Below are 13835 nucleotides of genomic sequence, written 5' to 3'. Positions count from 1 at the left end.
TCTGCATTATTCCGTATTGTGTTTGCTATGTGTTCCTGTCCAGGCGCTGTTCCTGTTCCCCCCCCCCCCCCCCCCCCATCACACCGATGTTGGCTGACAACTGGGGACATCCATTGTCCCCTCCCTCCCTCCCTCCCTCCCTCCCTGCCTCCCTCCCTGCCTCTGTTTTCTCCAAAAAGCGAACACTAGCTACCACAAATCCCCCCAAGAGGAGATTGCCCTTGGACTTTTAGCTCCACCGTCATTGGGCGGTTCCCTGGCCTGGATCCTGTTGTGCCCATGTGCAGCCATGTGAGCAGCTGCTTGACACCTCCCCCCCCCCCTCACTGCACTGCTTTCTCTGTCTAACTCTGTTCAGGCATCAAGGGACACACAGCTGGATCGCTATCGACCGAATCTCTCTCTAGTCGGACGTGTTTGTCTTGAGTTCTGCCTACCACGACAGCATGAGAACGCTACTGGACAGCAGCTGGATAAAGTTTGGGCCAGCCGGCAGAGGGTCCATTGATTGGGTGACTGGGTCACCTTCTCCCCCAATGGTGGAGAGACAGTTACAGGTAAGGGAACATCAGCTTGTTGTTACTGAGTGAGTCTGATTCAGTAGTAGTCGTTACATGCTACATGCTGCTGCGAGACCCAGAGATTTTTTGGTAGATCCAGGAGGTAGGCAACCCGGGTCCTGGAGAGCTGCAGCAGATTTTGAGTTTACTTTTTTGCTTGGCACCTGGGAGTAGGTAGGTGGTGTAACAGTGTTAGCTTCACCTCAGCCCTACCCTGGCTCGAACCAGGGACCCTCTGCACACATCGACAACTGCCTCCCACGAAGCATCGTTACCCATCGCTCCACAAAAGCCGCGGAGCAAGGGGAACAACTACTTCAAGGTCTCAGAGCGAGTGACATCAACCGATTGAAACGCTATTAGCGCACACCACCGCGAACCAGCTAGCCATTTCACACCAGTTACAGTGGCATACTGGTTTAACAATCTAAAGAGCAGACTGAAAATTATTCTGAAAAATAGCTTTTTAGGTGGATTGTTTTTATTTTATATGATCTTTTATTTTTACTCACTGGAGGAGCGCTGTCCAAGGTACTTCAGCCAGCATCCACATACTGTGGGCTATACAGACTTTTGCAGGCAACACACTCTTGCTGTTGTTAATTGAGTGCCTTGAAATAGTATTGGATGTCACGACTCAGGGCAATGGCAGAGGAAAGCTTTTCGGGGCTTTCAGCTAAGTGGAGTGATGTTGATGGGTCTTTAGTCAGTCACCTAGATGAGGATCAGCGTTATCTGAGCACTGAAACCGATTGGTCGGGTGAATTTGGGACACTGATTGTGTCAACAGGGGAATATAACACTCAGGCAATATCAAATGGCATAAGCCCTATTGAGCCTCTGTAGGATATCTTGATTTCACAACCATGCAGTTTCAGTTTTGAGAAGATGGAAGAGGATCATCACTCATCCGGTGGAACATTGACTTTTTGAGGCAAAACCCATTACTGATTTTTTGATTTCATATCTTCAACATCATCCTGCATGTATTTTAGAGTAATCCTTTTTTCTGTCCTGTCAATGACGTGATTTATTAACCCTTTTCCCCTCCAAATCCACCAGGGCGACAACTGGAATGAGCTGAACCTCGAGCAGGAAGGGAGGTCAGGGCTGCTCCTCTACGTGGTCCTCCCCGTCGCCTCCCTCCTCATGCTGGGCCTCCTGGTACTCCTGGCTTACTGGAGGTGCTCCCCTCCAAAGCTCAGCCTGGACCTCCAGGACCCCGAGAGCAGCGCGGAGTTTCTCTCCTCGCTCACCGGCCACGGCGAACGCCGCACCAGCACCAGCTCTGACATGTCGGACAGCATGTTCGTCATGGTCTACCTGCCGCCGCCCTACGAGGAGACGCTGACCAAGATCACACGCGCCACCAGTCTGACCAGTCGGAAAGAGTCCATGAACATAGAGGACCTGGAGGCCCGGCTGTGTCCGGAGATCAAGTCCAGTGGACGCTACGTGTGACTGGGGAACACTGGGACTGTCTCTCAAATGGCCCCCTATTCCCAAAAGCCCACAAAGGGCTCTGATTAAAAGAAGTGCACTATGTAGGGAGTAGGGTATATGGTATCATTTCAGACTAGAACTAAGAGATTGCTTTTGAAAGGACTCCATATACCAAGCTCTTTAGAATAAGGGGAATTCAGTGGACTATTTAAAAACATCAGACCTGAGTTAGTCTTTTGTGGGTACCAGCTTTCTACACAGAGGAGTGTGCAGTTGCGTGAAAGCTGGAAATTGCCTTGACTGGCTGTCCAGGATACAGTACATCTAGATTCTCTAGAGAGGACAGACGCTGACTATGTACAAACCGTAGGTCACAGTAGGCAAATAAATATCCTTCAATTATACAAAAAATAATATACAATTCATTTGCGTTGTTTTTATCTCCTAAATGAAACACGTGATCCTCCATTTTTACTTCCACACATTGTATGAGCCATACCATGCTTTCAACCCTCCTGTACCTGTGTTGATTTACAGTTTGTTCCCTATTTGGAGACTTAAGAATGTCAATGTGCAAAGTGCAAGAATGTTACAGAAGTCTTGTATTGTACTGTATGTTATTTGAATTGTATTTATATGTAAGAAGGTACAAAGACCTAGCCTGGGCACCATGTGTTTGACAGAAGGGACAAGGAGCGGAATGTTAGTTAGACGGGTACCCAGACTTACAAAGACCTAGTCCAGGTTAATAATTCCCTTCATTCCTTGGCATCACATCATGAATGTACTCCTAAAAACCTCAGACCTGATACGTTTTATAGACTACATAACCTATATTCATTCTAATTAGCAAGTAATATGTTTGTACAAAGTGTTATATTGTTTTTAAATAAAGAATAAGAAAAATATCTTAGCATGTTATGATTGAGAGACTTCCGTCATGATCACTGATGCACCGAGGTTGCAAAGTTTAATCCCATGCTGCCCCACTGTGATACATCTTGGTCATATCATGTAGACTACTGAATGTAGAGGTGAGCTCTCCTTTCCAAACACCTGCCTTACATTACAGCTATGGTCTTGCTGCGTTTCTGAGCAAGATTGTCAAGAAGTGTTAGAAATGTCCAGGGGTCCAACTAGGTTTTTTTTTCTTACGGCCAAACAATCCTCAGAAGCAGCTACAGCATTTCATATTCTACTCTTTGTACCATTTATTCTTGTAAATGATCTGTTTCAGATAGACTATTGATGGAAGCGTTTTTATTTCAAGTATATTTATTCACCAAATGTTCACTGTTGTTAATTAACCGATTCATTTGAATCGTCTACTGTATAAATTATTCCAAAAGCCCAAAATTCAAAACATACTGTATTTTCAGCAAAGTAAATGTGTTTATCTAATCAAAAACAACAATTTAAAACACAGATTATCAGGCTACACCATAAAACAATACAATGGATGGTTATTGGTTACATTGAGCATCAGGCTCCTCTATATGGAATGTAAAATATATATATCAGAAATAAAGTCATAAAAGACATGTCTTTAGAAAACAAAGTCACGCAAAATACTTAAAATAAAGTGTTTATTTTTCAAATAAAAGTTCAGAGAAAAATGGAAAATAAGACATAGTATTAGACAGGCAACATATGTTGTCTGTTTGGGATCTGAGGTAGGCCTTGTTGTTATATCTGTCTCTGTGTAAATGTGTGTGCGTCCATACGCTTGGTTTGTGTGGATGTGATTTCTAGTATCCGCGCCTGCGACAATCCTCCATCCACACTTCTTTCGCTGTTTGTTTCTTACGGCCAAACAAACCCCAGAACCAGCCCTTCTTCTTTTTATTATGTTCCTCCTCCATCATTGCCGTCTTCCAGAAGGGTTCGGGTTCCTGTGAACAAACAGAGTTGGTGAGTGGAAACTACAGGCACCTTAATTGGGGAGGACGGGCTCATAGTAATGGCTGGAATGGTATCAAAGGAATGGTATCGAACACATCAAACACACAGTTTCCATGTGTTTGTTGCCATTCCAGTTACTCTATTCCAAACATAATTATTAGCCCTCCTCCCCTCCTGTAGTGGAAACAAACCTCAGGAAGCCATCACCATCAGCAACCTTTCAATGCTGAAGCTGCAGCTCAGTGCGGGACAGACAACATTCAAATGGACTGATATTATCAATGAGACAATACAGAAAACAGTGTAGCTTACCTTCTCAAGTGGGGTGAGGAGTTTCTTCATTCTGTCAGCGCTGGCTTTCTCAATGCAAAGCTCCAGCTTGGTCTTTTCTACGGGAAATGGAAATGTGACAAGATAGTACATTTGAACATAAGGGAGGAGTTCAAATTGTTATTGTCCAACTGGTTAGTTGACTGTTACATGAAGCTGTTTACTCTACATCGGATTCTGTCGTGAAATTGTGAACGAAAGAACATTGTGGAATACAAGTCATTTACAAGAGACTAGGCCTGATTCTGAATGTACAACACCAACAGTAGCATTGTTCTACCTGTATCAACAGAGGTTCTGGTCTCTCTCTTGACCGGGATGTTGATGCAGTATGGCCGGTCATCACCCTTCTTGGTGTCCTTGGCGAAGGTCACGGTAGGCCTCAGGTGAGCCATTATCTCTCTGACCATGATATCGCAGACCAGCAGAGACTGTATTTCTGGGTATAGCTGGGCTTTAACCATTGGCCACTCATGGAAAGTCCTGAGGTAATTGATCCTGATAGAGAGTGAGACGTCTTCTAAGAATTTGGCCATCTTGTCCGGCTCATCGTTGAGCTTCCTCAGAGTGCGTAAGAACAGTCTTTGGTTTTGGTATTTCAATGCCTCTTTCTGAACCTGGATATGTATGTGCTCTACCATAACTTTGCAAAGTGTGACAGCTTCCCATGAACCGTATTGCTGCTTGATTGCACACGAAACTGGGAAGACAGAGTCAAAGGCTTTCCTGACAAGAATAACAGGAACAATATCAAGGTTTGTCACCTTTGGTTTGTTCCTCTCAGTCTCCGTCTGAGTCTGTTCTTGCACAGGCTTTCCACAGTCCTTTGTGGTTGACTCGAAAACAACGGTCTGTGGGAATTCTTTCGCTGTTTTTCTCTTACGGCCAAACCCACCCCAGAACCAGCCGCAACCCCTCTTCTTCACCTTCTTCTTTTTATTATTTTCCTCCATCATTGCCATCGATCCCGTCTTCCAGAAGGGTTCGGGTTCCTGTGAACAAACATAGTTGGTGAGTGGAAACTACAGGCACCTTAATTGGCGAGGACGGGCTCATAGTAATGGCTGGAATGGTATCAATGGAATGGTATCGAACACATCAAACACACAGTTTCCATGTGTTTGATGCCATTCCAGTTACTCCATTCCAAACATAATTATTAGCCCTCCTCCCCTCCTGTAGTGGAAACAAACCTCAGGAAGCCATCACCATCAGCAACCTTTCAATGCTGAAGCTCCAGCTCAGTACGGAACAGACAACATTTAAATGGACTGATATTATCAATGAGACAATACAGAAAACAGTGTAGCTTACCTTCTCAAGTGGGGTGAGGAGCCTCTTCATTCTGTCAGCGCTGGCTTTCTCAATGCAAAGCTCCAGCTTGGTCTTGTCTAGGGGGAATGGAAATGTGACAAGATAGTACATTTGAGCGGAAGGGAGGAGTTCAAATTATTGTCCAACTGGGTAGCTGACTGTTACTGTAGCAGTTGACTCTACATCGGATTCTGTTGTGAAATTGTGAATGAAAGAACATTGTGGAATACCAGTCATTTACAAGAGACTAGGCCTGATTCTGAATGTACAACACCAACAGTAGCATTGTTCTACCTGTATCATCCGGGGTTTTGGTCTCTCTCTTGACCGGGATGTTGATGCAGTATGGTCGGTCATCACCCTTCTTGGTGTCCTTGGCAAAGGTCGCGGTAGGCCTCAGGTGAGCCGTGATCTCTCTGACCATGATATCGCAGACCAGCAGAGACTGTATTTCTGGGTATAGCTGGGCTTTAACCATTGGCCAGTCATGGAAAGTCCTGAAGTACTTGCTCTTGATAGAGAATGAGACGTCTTCTAAGAATTTGGCCATCTTGTCCGGCTCATCGTTGAGCTTCCTCAGAGTGCGTAAGAACAGTCTTTGGTTTTGGTATTTCAATGCCTCTTTCTGAACCTGGATATGTAGGTGCTCTACCATATCATTGCAAAGTGAGACGTCTTCCCATGAACCGTATTGCTGCTTGATTGTACATGAATCTGCAAAAACAGAGTCAAAGACTTTCCTGACAAGAATAACAGGAACAATATCAAGGTTTGTCATCTTTGGTTTGTTCCTCTCGGTCTCCGTCCGAGCCGGTTCTTGCACAGGCTTTCCACAGTCCTTTGTGGTTACCTCGAAAACATCAGTCTGTGGGAACTGCTTCAAAAAGGCAGCCTGACTGACGTCGAGAGCAAGAGGATTATCAGGCATTGTGTTGCTTGATGTCACAACCTCTTCATCGTCGTCCCCAACAAAGTATTTGGGGTCGATCCAGACTACATCTCTGTTGGAGGAACGAGGCAGAGAAACACGACGGATGTATTCCAACTTGATGCGGTCATTCAGGGGGAAAGCCTTCAGGAACAGTGCCAGTTTCCCGACCCAGGACCCGTAGTGATCGTAGATGGTCTTCCTAAGGTCCTCGGGTAGGGCTACTGCAAAGAGTTTGCTCTCCATAGCCTCTTCGCAGCTCCTAGCTATTGGACACCGTGGGCCGAGGACTTGAAGCGGATAGGTGTCACTGATGCCCTTGTACACCATCAGGATCCCCTCACAGATAGCGCTGGGGATGGTGGAGATGATCACCGTGTCCTTCATGGCAACCAGTTTTTTTATCTTGATTGTCGTGCCAAACTGATGTATCATGGCACTCTGCATGTGCAACACTGTCTTTCTCATGTTGCATAAGGGGAGGCACAGATTTTCATCCACAGATATACCTGGAATCTTCCTCAAGATGTTAAAAGCAACCGAGGCCATTTTAACGACCAGTAAGAGCAGAGCCTGTTGGTCAAGCTGTTTAGTACCGCGTCCGTTCATTGGATGAAGTTTTAGAATAAACTTCACTACGAAGTCACTGAATAGTTCTCCACTAATGATCAATCTAGCAGGTAGAGGACAGATGTTCACCATATCCTGACTAATACGTCTCTCCTCTTCATTGGCAGCATAAACAACGGGCACTGTCTTAGCAATGCATAGACCTACGAGATGAACAATGTACCTTGTCAAGATGTGTGACCCGATTCCCAGTGCTCTCGCCAGCACAGGTTTCGGGCCTAGCACTTGCTCAAGGTTGTTGATGACAGTCTTAGCCACCTCATAAGCATCAATGGACTGCTGACCGTTCAACAGCTCCTCCTCAGTGACCTCGACCCAGGGAATAGACCACAGAAGAGCTTGGGTGTCATTGATGATAGCAGGTGTCTCCAAATACACTCCCCCCTGAAAGGCTTGGGGATCTACTTGAAGAAGCACCTGGGTGATGATATGCTTGATGGTGGAAACAAGTACCACAATCTTCTTCGGCATGATCTTGTATGCAGTCTTCATCACGGTGTCAGTGTCTGTGAGGGCCGTTTGGAGTATGGGACATGTGCTAAGGTCAAGGGCCTCAACCTCCTTTGCCTTCACATAGATGAGAAAGAGAGGCATTGCAATACTTTACTACCTATCACGTCTTGTAGTGTATTTCTTATTACATGTACAGGTTTTGTACTACACTTAGAAAAAAAGGTGTTACACTTAAAGGGTTCTTCTGCTGTCCCCATAGGAGAAGAAGAACCCTTTTTGGGTTATTTTTTGCTGTTGAATTTTACCAATTTTTTCTCCCCAATTTCCTGGTATCCAATTGTTTTAGTAGCTATCTTGTCTCATCGCTACAACTCCCGTATGGGCTCGGGATAGACGAAGGTTGAAAGTCATGCGTCCTCCCAAACCCAACCAAGCCGCACTGCTTCTTAACACAGCGCGCATCCAACCCGGAAGCCCGGAGGAAATACCGTGCACCTGGCAACCTTGGTTAGCGGGCACTGCGCCCGGCCCGCCACAGGAGTCACCGGTGCGCGATGAGACAAGGATATCCCTACCGGCCAAGCCCTCCCTAACCCGGACGACACTAGGCCAATTGTGCATCGCCCCACGGACCTCCCGGTCGCGGCCGGTTACGACAGAGCCTGGGTGCAAACCCAGGGTCTCTGGTGGCACAGCTGGAGCTGCAGTACAGCACCCTTAACCACTGCGCCACCCGGGAGGCCTGGTAGAACCCTTTCTACAGAGGATTGTATATGGAACCGAAAAAGGTTCTACAGGAACTAAAAATGGTTATCTTATGGGGACAGTCAAAGAACCCGTTTGGATCCCTATTTTTAACAGTGTAGTATACAACAACAGTTCACAAATAAAGGATCCAGTCTTACCTTGTCTACCTGGCTGTCCAGGTCCCGTATGACATAAACTTCTGAGGATGAGGGAGGATAGGGGTTCAGGTTTGCCACGAGGACCTCAGCATTCTTCTCCTGGGCTTCTCCATCTGCCACCTTGTCCAGCAGGCTGTCCATGACCTCCCTGACCTCTTGTGGAATCTCCACCTGGGTCTGGCTGAGGAACTCCACCTGGAGCTTCTCATCTGACCTGATCTCAGGTTGGGCCTGTTTCTCTGAGAGAATATCTGCTGTGTCGCCACTCATCAGAGCTACAGAACCAAGAGGCTCATGGGAAGGAACCGATGGCTTGGCCTTGTCAGTCAGGAGCTGCTGCCCCTCCATGGTTACCTTGAGATGGAAGAGATGAAGAAGACATTAGTTCATACTGTTCCTTTGTGAACTAAAGGTGCAATAGCAGGTAAATAAACAGTCTATGTGGGTGATAGCAATGGTGTAGTATATAGCAATGGTGTACTATAGTTTAGGGAATGGAAAAGTATGAGTATACCTCTCCTGGAGACTGGTGATATTGGCTTGGTGTCACGCTCAGCTCTCTATGAACTTCCTGCTCAATCTCATGGAGTCTCTGGCGATACTTTACCTTCAGCATCTGTACACACAGTAGGAGTTTAATATTAGCAGTGGAATCACACAGGATATTTTATTTTATGGCCATGACAATGTCATTTTGTTCAGGATATCAGATTTATCATGGATGTGGTGGATACAAAACCTATTAAATACTAAAGGAGAACATCAAAGTAGATGCTTAAACACATGAGAGCTATTGTATAATTAATAGCAAACTTACCAGATCATCAAGGTAACAATGGACCCAAGAAGAACCTTGGATGGATGTCGAGTCATCCATATTTGCTCCAAGTTATCCCCAGGAGACCAGTAAACTAGAAAATATTTATTTACAGAAAACTCAACTAAAAACGTCAACTGAACTAGAACTAAATCCAAAATAAGAACTAAACAATCGAGCAATGCAACCAACACGAGTGCTGTATTATAGCAGTCTGAATTCAGAATACATGTCTATAAATATAGAAGTATAGAATGCTCAAATTTAGAACTTTAGAATCTTTGGCAAACATAAGACATTGTGATGTCACAACTAAATGGTTCAAGTGAGCAAAAAAATAAATGGGGCAAGGACAGGACTAGAAATTATTCTGGAACAGAAAGGTCTTCATTCTGAACTACCTAGTTGTCACAGTAGGCTATTTTGCATGATAGAACAGCACTGCAAACGTGAAATATTATCAATAAAGAAAATCTTAACCATATGGCAAACTAATGTTGTATTACTACATTGTTTACAAACAATTAATTTACAATGTAAGTACAGTACTGAGACCCCATGTTATTAAAATATTTACACAAACATTTATTTTCAATAAATTGTTTTCTTTCACAAAATAACACTCCCGTGCAAATGAATGGCAGGTCAATAATTTTATTCAGATCATACAAAATGATTTCCAACAACCACAGAATACAGTAACCCACGCTCAATAAAACCTTGAATATGAATAGACAACATCAGATACAGTTCAAATCTATCACTAGCTGGTAGGGAACTGGTAATAAAACCCGCTGTCTTTATAAATTATATTTGTTTTTATACAATATGTAAGGAACTATAAGGAAAATATTTGTCATGGATGACTGGCTAGTAGGAACCAGAGCTTTGTCAGTGTCCAGTCCTTATGTCAGTCCTATGTCAATGTTCAGTCCTTAAAGTCCTTCCCAATAGTTACTTAGATTTGAAAACATTAGCCGAACATAACACAATGTAAAGCTAACAACAAGTCATGTTATATCCTTTATTAAATCAATGAGAACATGTTATGGCCAAAGGCAGTACTAGAACAGTGGCTTGTCTCTGTTTCACGACTGGGGTCTTCCACTGGGGTCTGTTGAGAAAACAAAGCCCCCAGCAGGCAGTCAGTAGCATTGCAAGCAGAGGGCTCCTCTCCTCCCAGACACAACAGCCTGTGGTACCTAGCCTGCGGAACCCAGAACAGCACCCTGGAACGAACACGAACACACACACTCGCATAGAGATGCACAAACACACACTCAGGCACACACACGGTGTGAGTTATATTAACATAGTGCTTACTCTTAAGTATTCTATAAACAAGTCAAAGATGAAAGAGTGTTGTGAAGTGATCTGAGTGTGACCTTTTACCAGTCGTAGATGTGGTCTCTCACGGGGTCAGGATACGTTTGGATCCACTGACCGATTGACCACACCTTGACCACATTGCCTATAGCAACCGTCTCCCCTTTTCCCTCTCCATCGCCCCCCTCAGCAGGCTCCTCAGGGACGTCCTCGTAGCACAGGAAGTAGCTGCACGAGAAACACACACACAGTCACACAGGCAGTCACACAGGCAGTGAGAGATGCCATCTGATCGACTGTTCTTAGGCCTGAATTTCGAAATGCACATTGTCATCGAACATCTCAGTTCAAAAGAGTCCCAAATTTTTCTTGACACTAATTGTACAATTATTGTTTATTGGCATGTTGTGCCTTACTTTTTCACCTTTTCTACCTCCCCCCCCCTCTCTCTCTCTCTCTCACTCACTACTCTATGTTGGTGGCTCTCTCGTTCCCTGCCACTGGCTTGTCCTCCTCTGGATGTCCCTCCATCTCGCCATCCGTTTCCTGCTGCAGGCTCTCTCTGGGTCTCTCCACATTCCAGCGCATGCGTTTGTACAGGCCAGTGTGGACCCCAGCCAGGTAAGGGGCTAGACGACAGTACTTGTATATGGACAGCCCCACACTGTCTATCTGACACTTGCCAATGTAGAAATGGGAAACACTGGAATGGAGAGAGGGGGAGGAAATGCTGTCACTTAAAGTTGTTGTATTTCTTTCTATGAACGTGACCATAGAGGACCTGGAAAACATGTCCTATGTGGTCCTCCTGCCAGTGATAGCTCTGATCAGGATCTCCAGTCCAGGGAACACTGGGACTGTCTCTCAAATGGCCCCCTATTCTCTATATAGCCCACATAGGGCTCTGATTAAAAGAAGTGCACTATGTAGGGAGTAGGTTGTATGGTATCATTTCAGACTAGAACTAAGAGATTGCTTTTGAAAGGACTCCGTGGGGCGCTAGAGAGCGTGCTATGGAGTAGACGTGCTTTGCTAGAACTCCGCTCTATTTTGAAACAAATTAGTATTTATCTTAACCTCTCACGACCTATAACTTCAAACAAATATGACAAAGGGAAAAGGCACCAGAAAAGGGAGCGCTAAACAAGATCATTTGATTGAGATAAACAACGAACCAATTTCAACGTCGCCGAACCCATGAGGAGTTAGCTGAAGAGGCTAGCTTCCAAGAGTTCCCCACAGATCCTACTCAAAGTGACATACTGGCTGCCATAAACTCACTAAGCAAGAAGGTGGACACAAGGTTGGCTGATATCGCAAAGAGTATTGGGACTTAGGCCGAAACTGTGAAGGCAACCAAGGGAAGGGTGCATGAGGTGTAGCAGACGACAGTCGATCACGAGGCCAGGCTACAGGACATAGAGAAACAGTGCGTGACGTTCAAAAATTGACAACAAAACCCTGAAAGCCCGAATGGAAATGCTCGAGTCGCATTCAAGACGCCAGAACATCCGAATATGTGGGATACAGGAGAACACTGAGAAAGGGAAGCCAACTGAATTTGGCTCGGATCTGATACAGGCATTTCTGGGGTGTGAACACTTCAAAACGGCCATCCTGATCGACCGCGTACACAGATCTCAGGCAAGGAAGCCGGCCCAGGGTGGGCCACCACTCATTGTACGGCTGCACTATCCCCAGACCAGGGATCTCATCCTCAAGCTGGCTAGTCAAAAGTTCCCCCTTAACTACAACAGAGCCAGGGTGTCTTTCTACCCAGATCTTACCTTGGAGGTGAGGAACCAACGGAGAGAGTATGATGAGGTACGCAACAAATGCAGGGCGGCCAACATCCGATATGGATTCCTCTTCCCAGCCCGGTTTAAGGTGACAGTCGAAGGATCAACACATAAGTTTGACAACCCAAAAGAGGCCGATCTGTTCTTGACAAGCAAGCTCCCTGGCTGAGGATACAGAACGGCTGTGTCAACCGGCTAAATAGCCAAATACAGGCCAGGAATGTGTTTGAATTTCCGGCCTATGTCTTCGATTAGAAGATCAGAAATTGGGACTTATATGATAGGTGAGATGTTGTGGCTAATATAGCATTGTTTAGCATATCATGTTTTAGTGCCACTCACCCCCTAACGTGAGAGTTAAGTGTTATTTAATATTAGTTTATATGCGGAGCATCTATAGACGACGAGTTAGTTCAAGCTGTATGTCTAGACACCCAAAGGTTTGTGTGTTAGCCAAGGAGAGCTTAGTTTGGGGAAGTCACTCAGTAAAGGGACGGGAGGGGGGATGGGGTCTGTGTTTTCTGTTCACGAATGAAGACAGTCAGCTGGAACTGTAATGGCCTAGGGCATGTGGTGAAACGAGCTAAGGTTTTTTCTCATCTTAAATCACTGGGTGCTGACATAGTGCTTCTTCAAGAAACTCATATTAAACGCTCCGCTCAGGCCAAGCTACGAGTCGGCTGGATCGGTCAGATATACCAGTCTAACCTTGATGCAAAAGCGAGAGGGGTAGCGATCCTGATAAGGAAAAACATTCCTTTTGTTTACTCATCCTCGATTTCAGATCCTAATGGTCGGTATATTATTGTGGCTGGTACACTGAATTCGAAACCAGTAACCTTGGTCAATTTATATGGACCCAACTTCGATGATCCATTATTTATTCAAAGTGTATTTAAGGACGTACCAAATATCTCGGATACAAGTGTTATTGTTGGAGGGGACTTTAACTGTGCGTTAGATCCTCTTTTAGATAAACATCTATCAAGGTCACTTCAACAATCAAATGCCAGTGTCTGTCTAAATACATTGATGACGAACCTTAACATTGTTGATATTTGGAGACTGACGCACCCAACAGACAGGGATTATTCTTTCTTTTCATCAGTTCATAAATCAATTTGTTGGACTCCAAACTCATTTCAGCAGCTGAGTCGGTTACCTATCACCCTATTCTAATTACGGACCACTCTCCTCTGTCCATGGTGCTGAAACTCGACAATATGTCGACAGGTCGGCGACCGTGGCGCTTAGACGCATACCTGTTGAAAGATTAGGCTTTTTTGTCAGTATTTGAAGGAGCAGATTGCCTTTTCCTCGGAACTAACGACACGGGGGATGTTGACGACTCCACCCTTTGGGAATCTCTAAAGGCTGTGATTAGAGGTTACATTATTTCTTATACATCAGAGAGGAAGAAACGAGCTA

The 13835-nt window shown here is 45.1% G+C and overlaps 5 protein-coding genes across 5 annotated transcripts; 1 reads left to right on the top strand and 4 right to left on the bottom strand.

Moving 5' to 3' along the window:
* Positions 1-377: 377 nt before the first annotated feature.
* LOC118938546 (small integral membrane protein 28-like) lies at positions 378-2909 on the top strand. The gene is made up of 2 exons (XM_036942616.2): positions 378-557; positions 1623-2909. The coding sequence occupies exons 1-2, from the start codon at positions 447-449 to the stop codon at positions 2019-2021; spliced, it is 510 nt and encodes a 169-aa protein (XP_036798511.1). The 5' UTR covers positions 378-446; the 3' UTR covers positions 2022-2909.
* A 669-nt stretch (positions 2910-3578) lies between these two features.
* Positions 3579-8150, bottom strand: LOC149978817 (uncharacterized). Its single transcript, XM_090195924.1, has one exon. It carries the CDS (start codon positions 7699-7701, stop codon positions 5797-5799), a length of 1905 nt encoding a protein of 634 aa, XP_090052050.1. The 5' UTR covers positions 7702-8150; the 3' UTR covers positions 3579-5796.
* Positions 3752-5660, bottom strand: LOC118938234 (uncharacterized). The gene is made up of 4 exons (XM_036940531.2): positions 5550-5660; positions 4516-5227; positions 4218-4294; positions 3752-3895 (listed from the first exon to the last, which is right to left on the bottom strand). Exons 1-4 carry the CDS (start codon positions 5658-5660, stop codon positions 3752-3754), a joined length of 1044 nt encoding a protein of 347 aa, XP_036796426.2.
* A 201-nt stretch (positions 8151-8351) lies between the features above and the next one.
* LOC118938542 (uncharacterized) lies at positions 8352-9408 on the bottom strand. The gene is made up of 2 exons (XM_090194334.1): positions 8466-9408; positions 8352-8360 (listed from the first exon to the last, which is right to left on the bottom strand). The coding sequence occupies exons 1-2, from the start codon at positions 8811-8813 to the stop codon at positions 8352-8354; spliced, it is 357 nt and encodes a 118-aa protein (XP_090050460.1). The 5' UTR covers positions 8814-9408.
* A 512-nt stretch (positions 9409-9920) lies between these two features.
* LOC110512426 (UPF0575 protein C19orf67 homolog) lies at positions 9921-12460 on the bottom strand. The gene is made up of 3 exons (XM_090195928.1): positions 12396-12460; positions 11075-11311; positions 9921-10836 (listed from the first exon to the last, which is right to left on the bottom strand). Exons 2-3 carry the CDS (start codon positions 11194-11196, stop codon positions 10671-10673), a joined length of 288 nt encoding a protein of 95 aa, XP_090052054.1. The 5' UTR covers positions 11197-11311; positions 12396-12460; the 3' UTR covers positions 9921-10670.
* Positions 12461-13835: the final 1375 nt, after the last annotated feature.

The sequence above is a fragment of the Oncorhynchus mykiss genome, chromosome 13 (assembly GCF_057628025.1).
Source record: "Oncorhynchus mykiss isolate SJ-2025 chromosome 13, ASM5762802v1, whole genome shotgun sequence".
In the NCBI taxonomy this organism is placed as follows: Eukaryota; Metazoa; Chordata; class Actinopteri; order Salmoniformes; family Salmonidae; genus Oncorhynchus; species Oncorhynchus mykiss.
Note: the sequence above shows the minus strand (reverse complement) of the source record. Positions and strands in the feature narration are given on the sequence as shown.

What these genes read in the sequence shown, in the direction of transcription:
- LOC149978817 (XM_090195924.1), bottom strand. Translation starts at nt 7,701, where the DNA reads ATGCCTCTCTTTCTCATCTATGTGAAGGCAAAGGAGGTTGAGGCCCTT.
- LOC110512426 (XM_090195928.1), bottom strand. Translation starts at nt 11,196, where the DNA reads ATGCGCTGGAATGTGGAGAGACCCAGAGAGAGCCTGCAGCAGGAAACG. An exon ending in AGAGCCACCAACATAGAGTA is followed by an intron (nt 10,837 to 11,074) that starts GTGAGTGAGAGA and finishes TTTCTCGTGCAG; the next exon opens with CTACTTCCTGTGCTACGAGG.
- LOC118938542 (XM_090194334.1), bottom strand. Translation starts at nt 8,813, where the DNA reads ATGGAGGGGCAGCAGCTCCTGACTGACAAGGCCAAGCCATCGGTTCCT.
- LOC118938234 (XM_036940531.2), bottom strand. Translation starts at nt 5,660, where the DNA reads ATGTACTATCTTGTCACATTTCCATTCCCCCTAGACAAGACCAAGCTG. An exon ending in TCCTCACCCCACTTGAGAAG is followed by an intron (nt 5,228 to 5,549) that starts GTAAGCTACACT and finishes GTTTGTTCACAG; the next exon opens with GAACCCGAACCCTTCTGGAA. An exon ending in CAGAACCTCTGTTGATACAG is followed by an intron (nt 4,295 to 4,515) that starts GTAGAACAATGC and finishes CATTTCCCGTAG; the next exon opens with AAAAGACCAAGCTGGAGCTT.
- LOC118938546 (XM_036942616.2), top strand. Translation starts at nt 447, where the DNA reads ATGAGAACGCTACTGGACAGCAGCTGGATAAAGTTTGGGCCAGCCGGC. An exon ending in TGGTGGAGAGACAGTTACAG is followed by an intron (nt 558 to 1,622) that starts GTAAGGGAACAT and finishes CAAATCCACCAG; the next exon opens with GGCGACAACTGGAATGAGCT.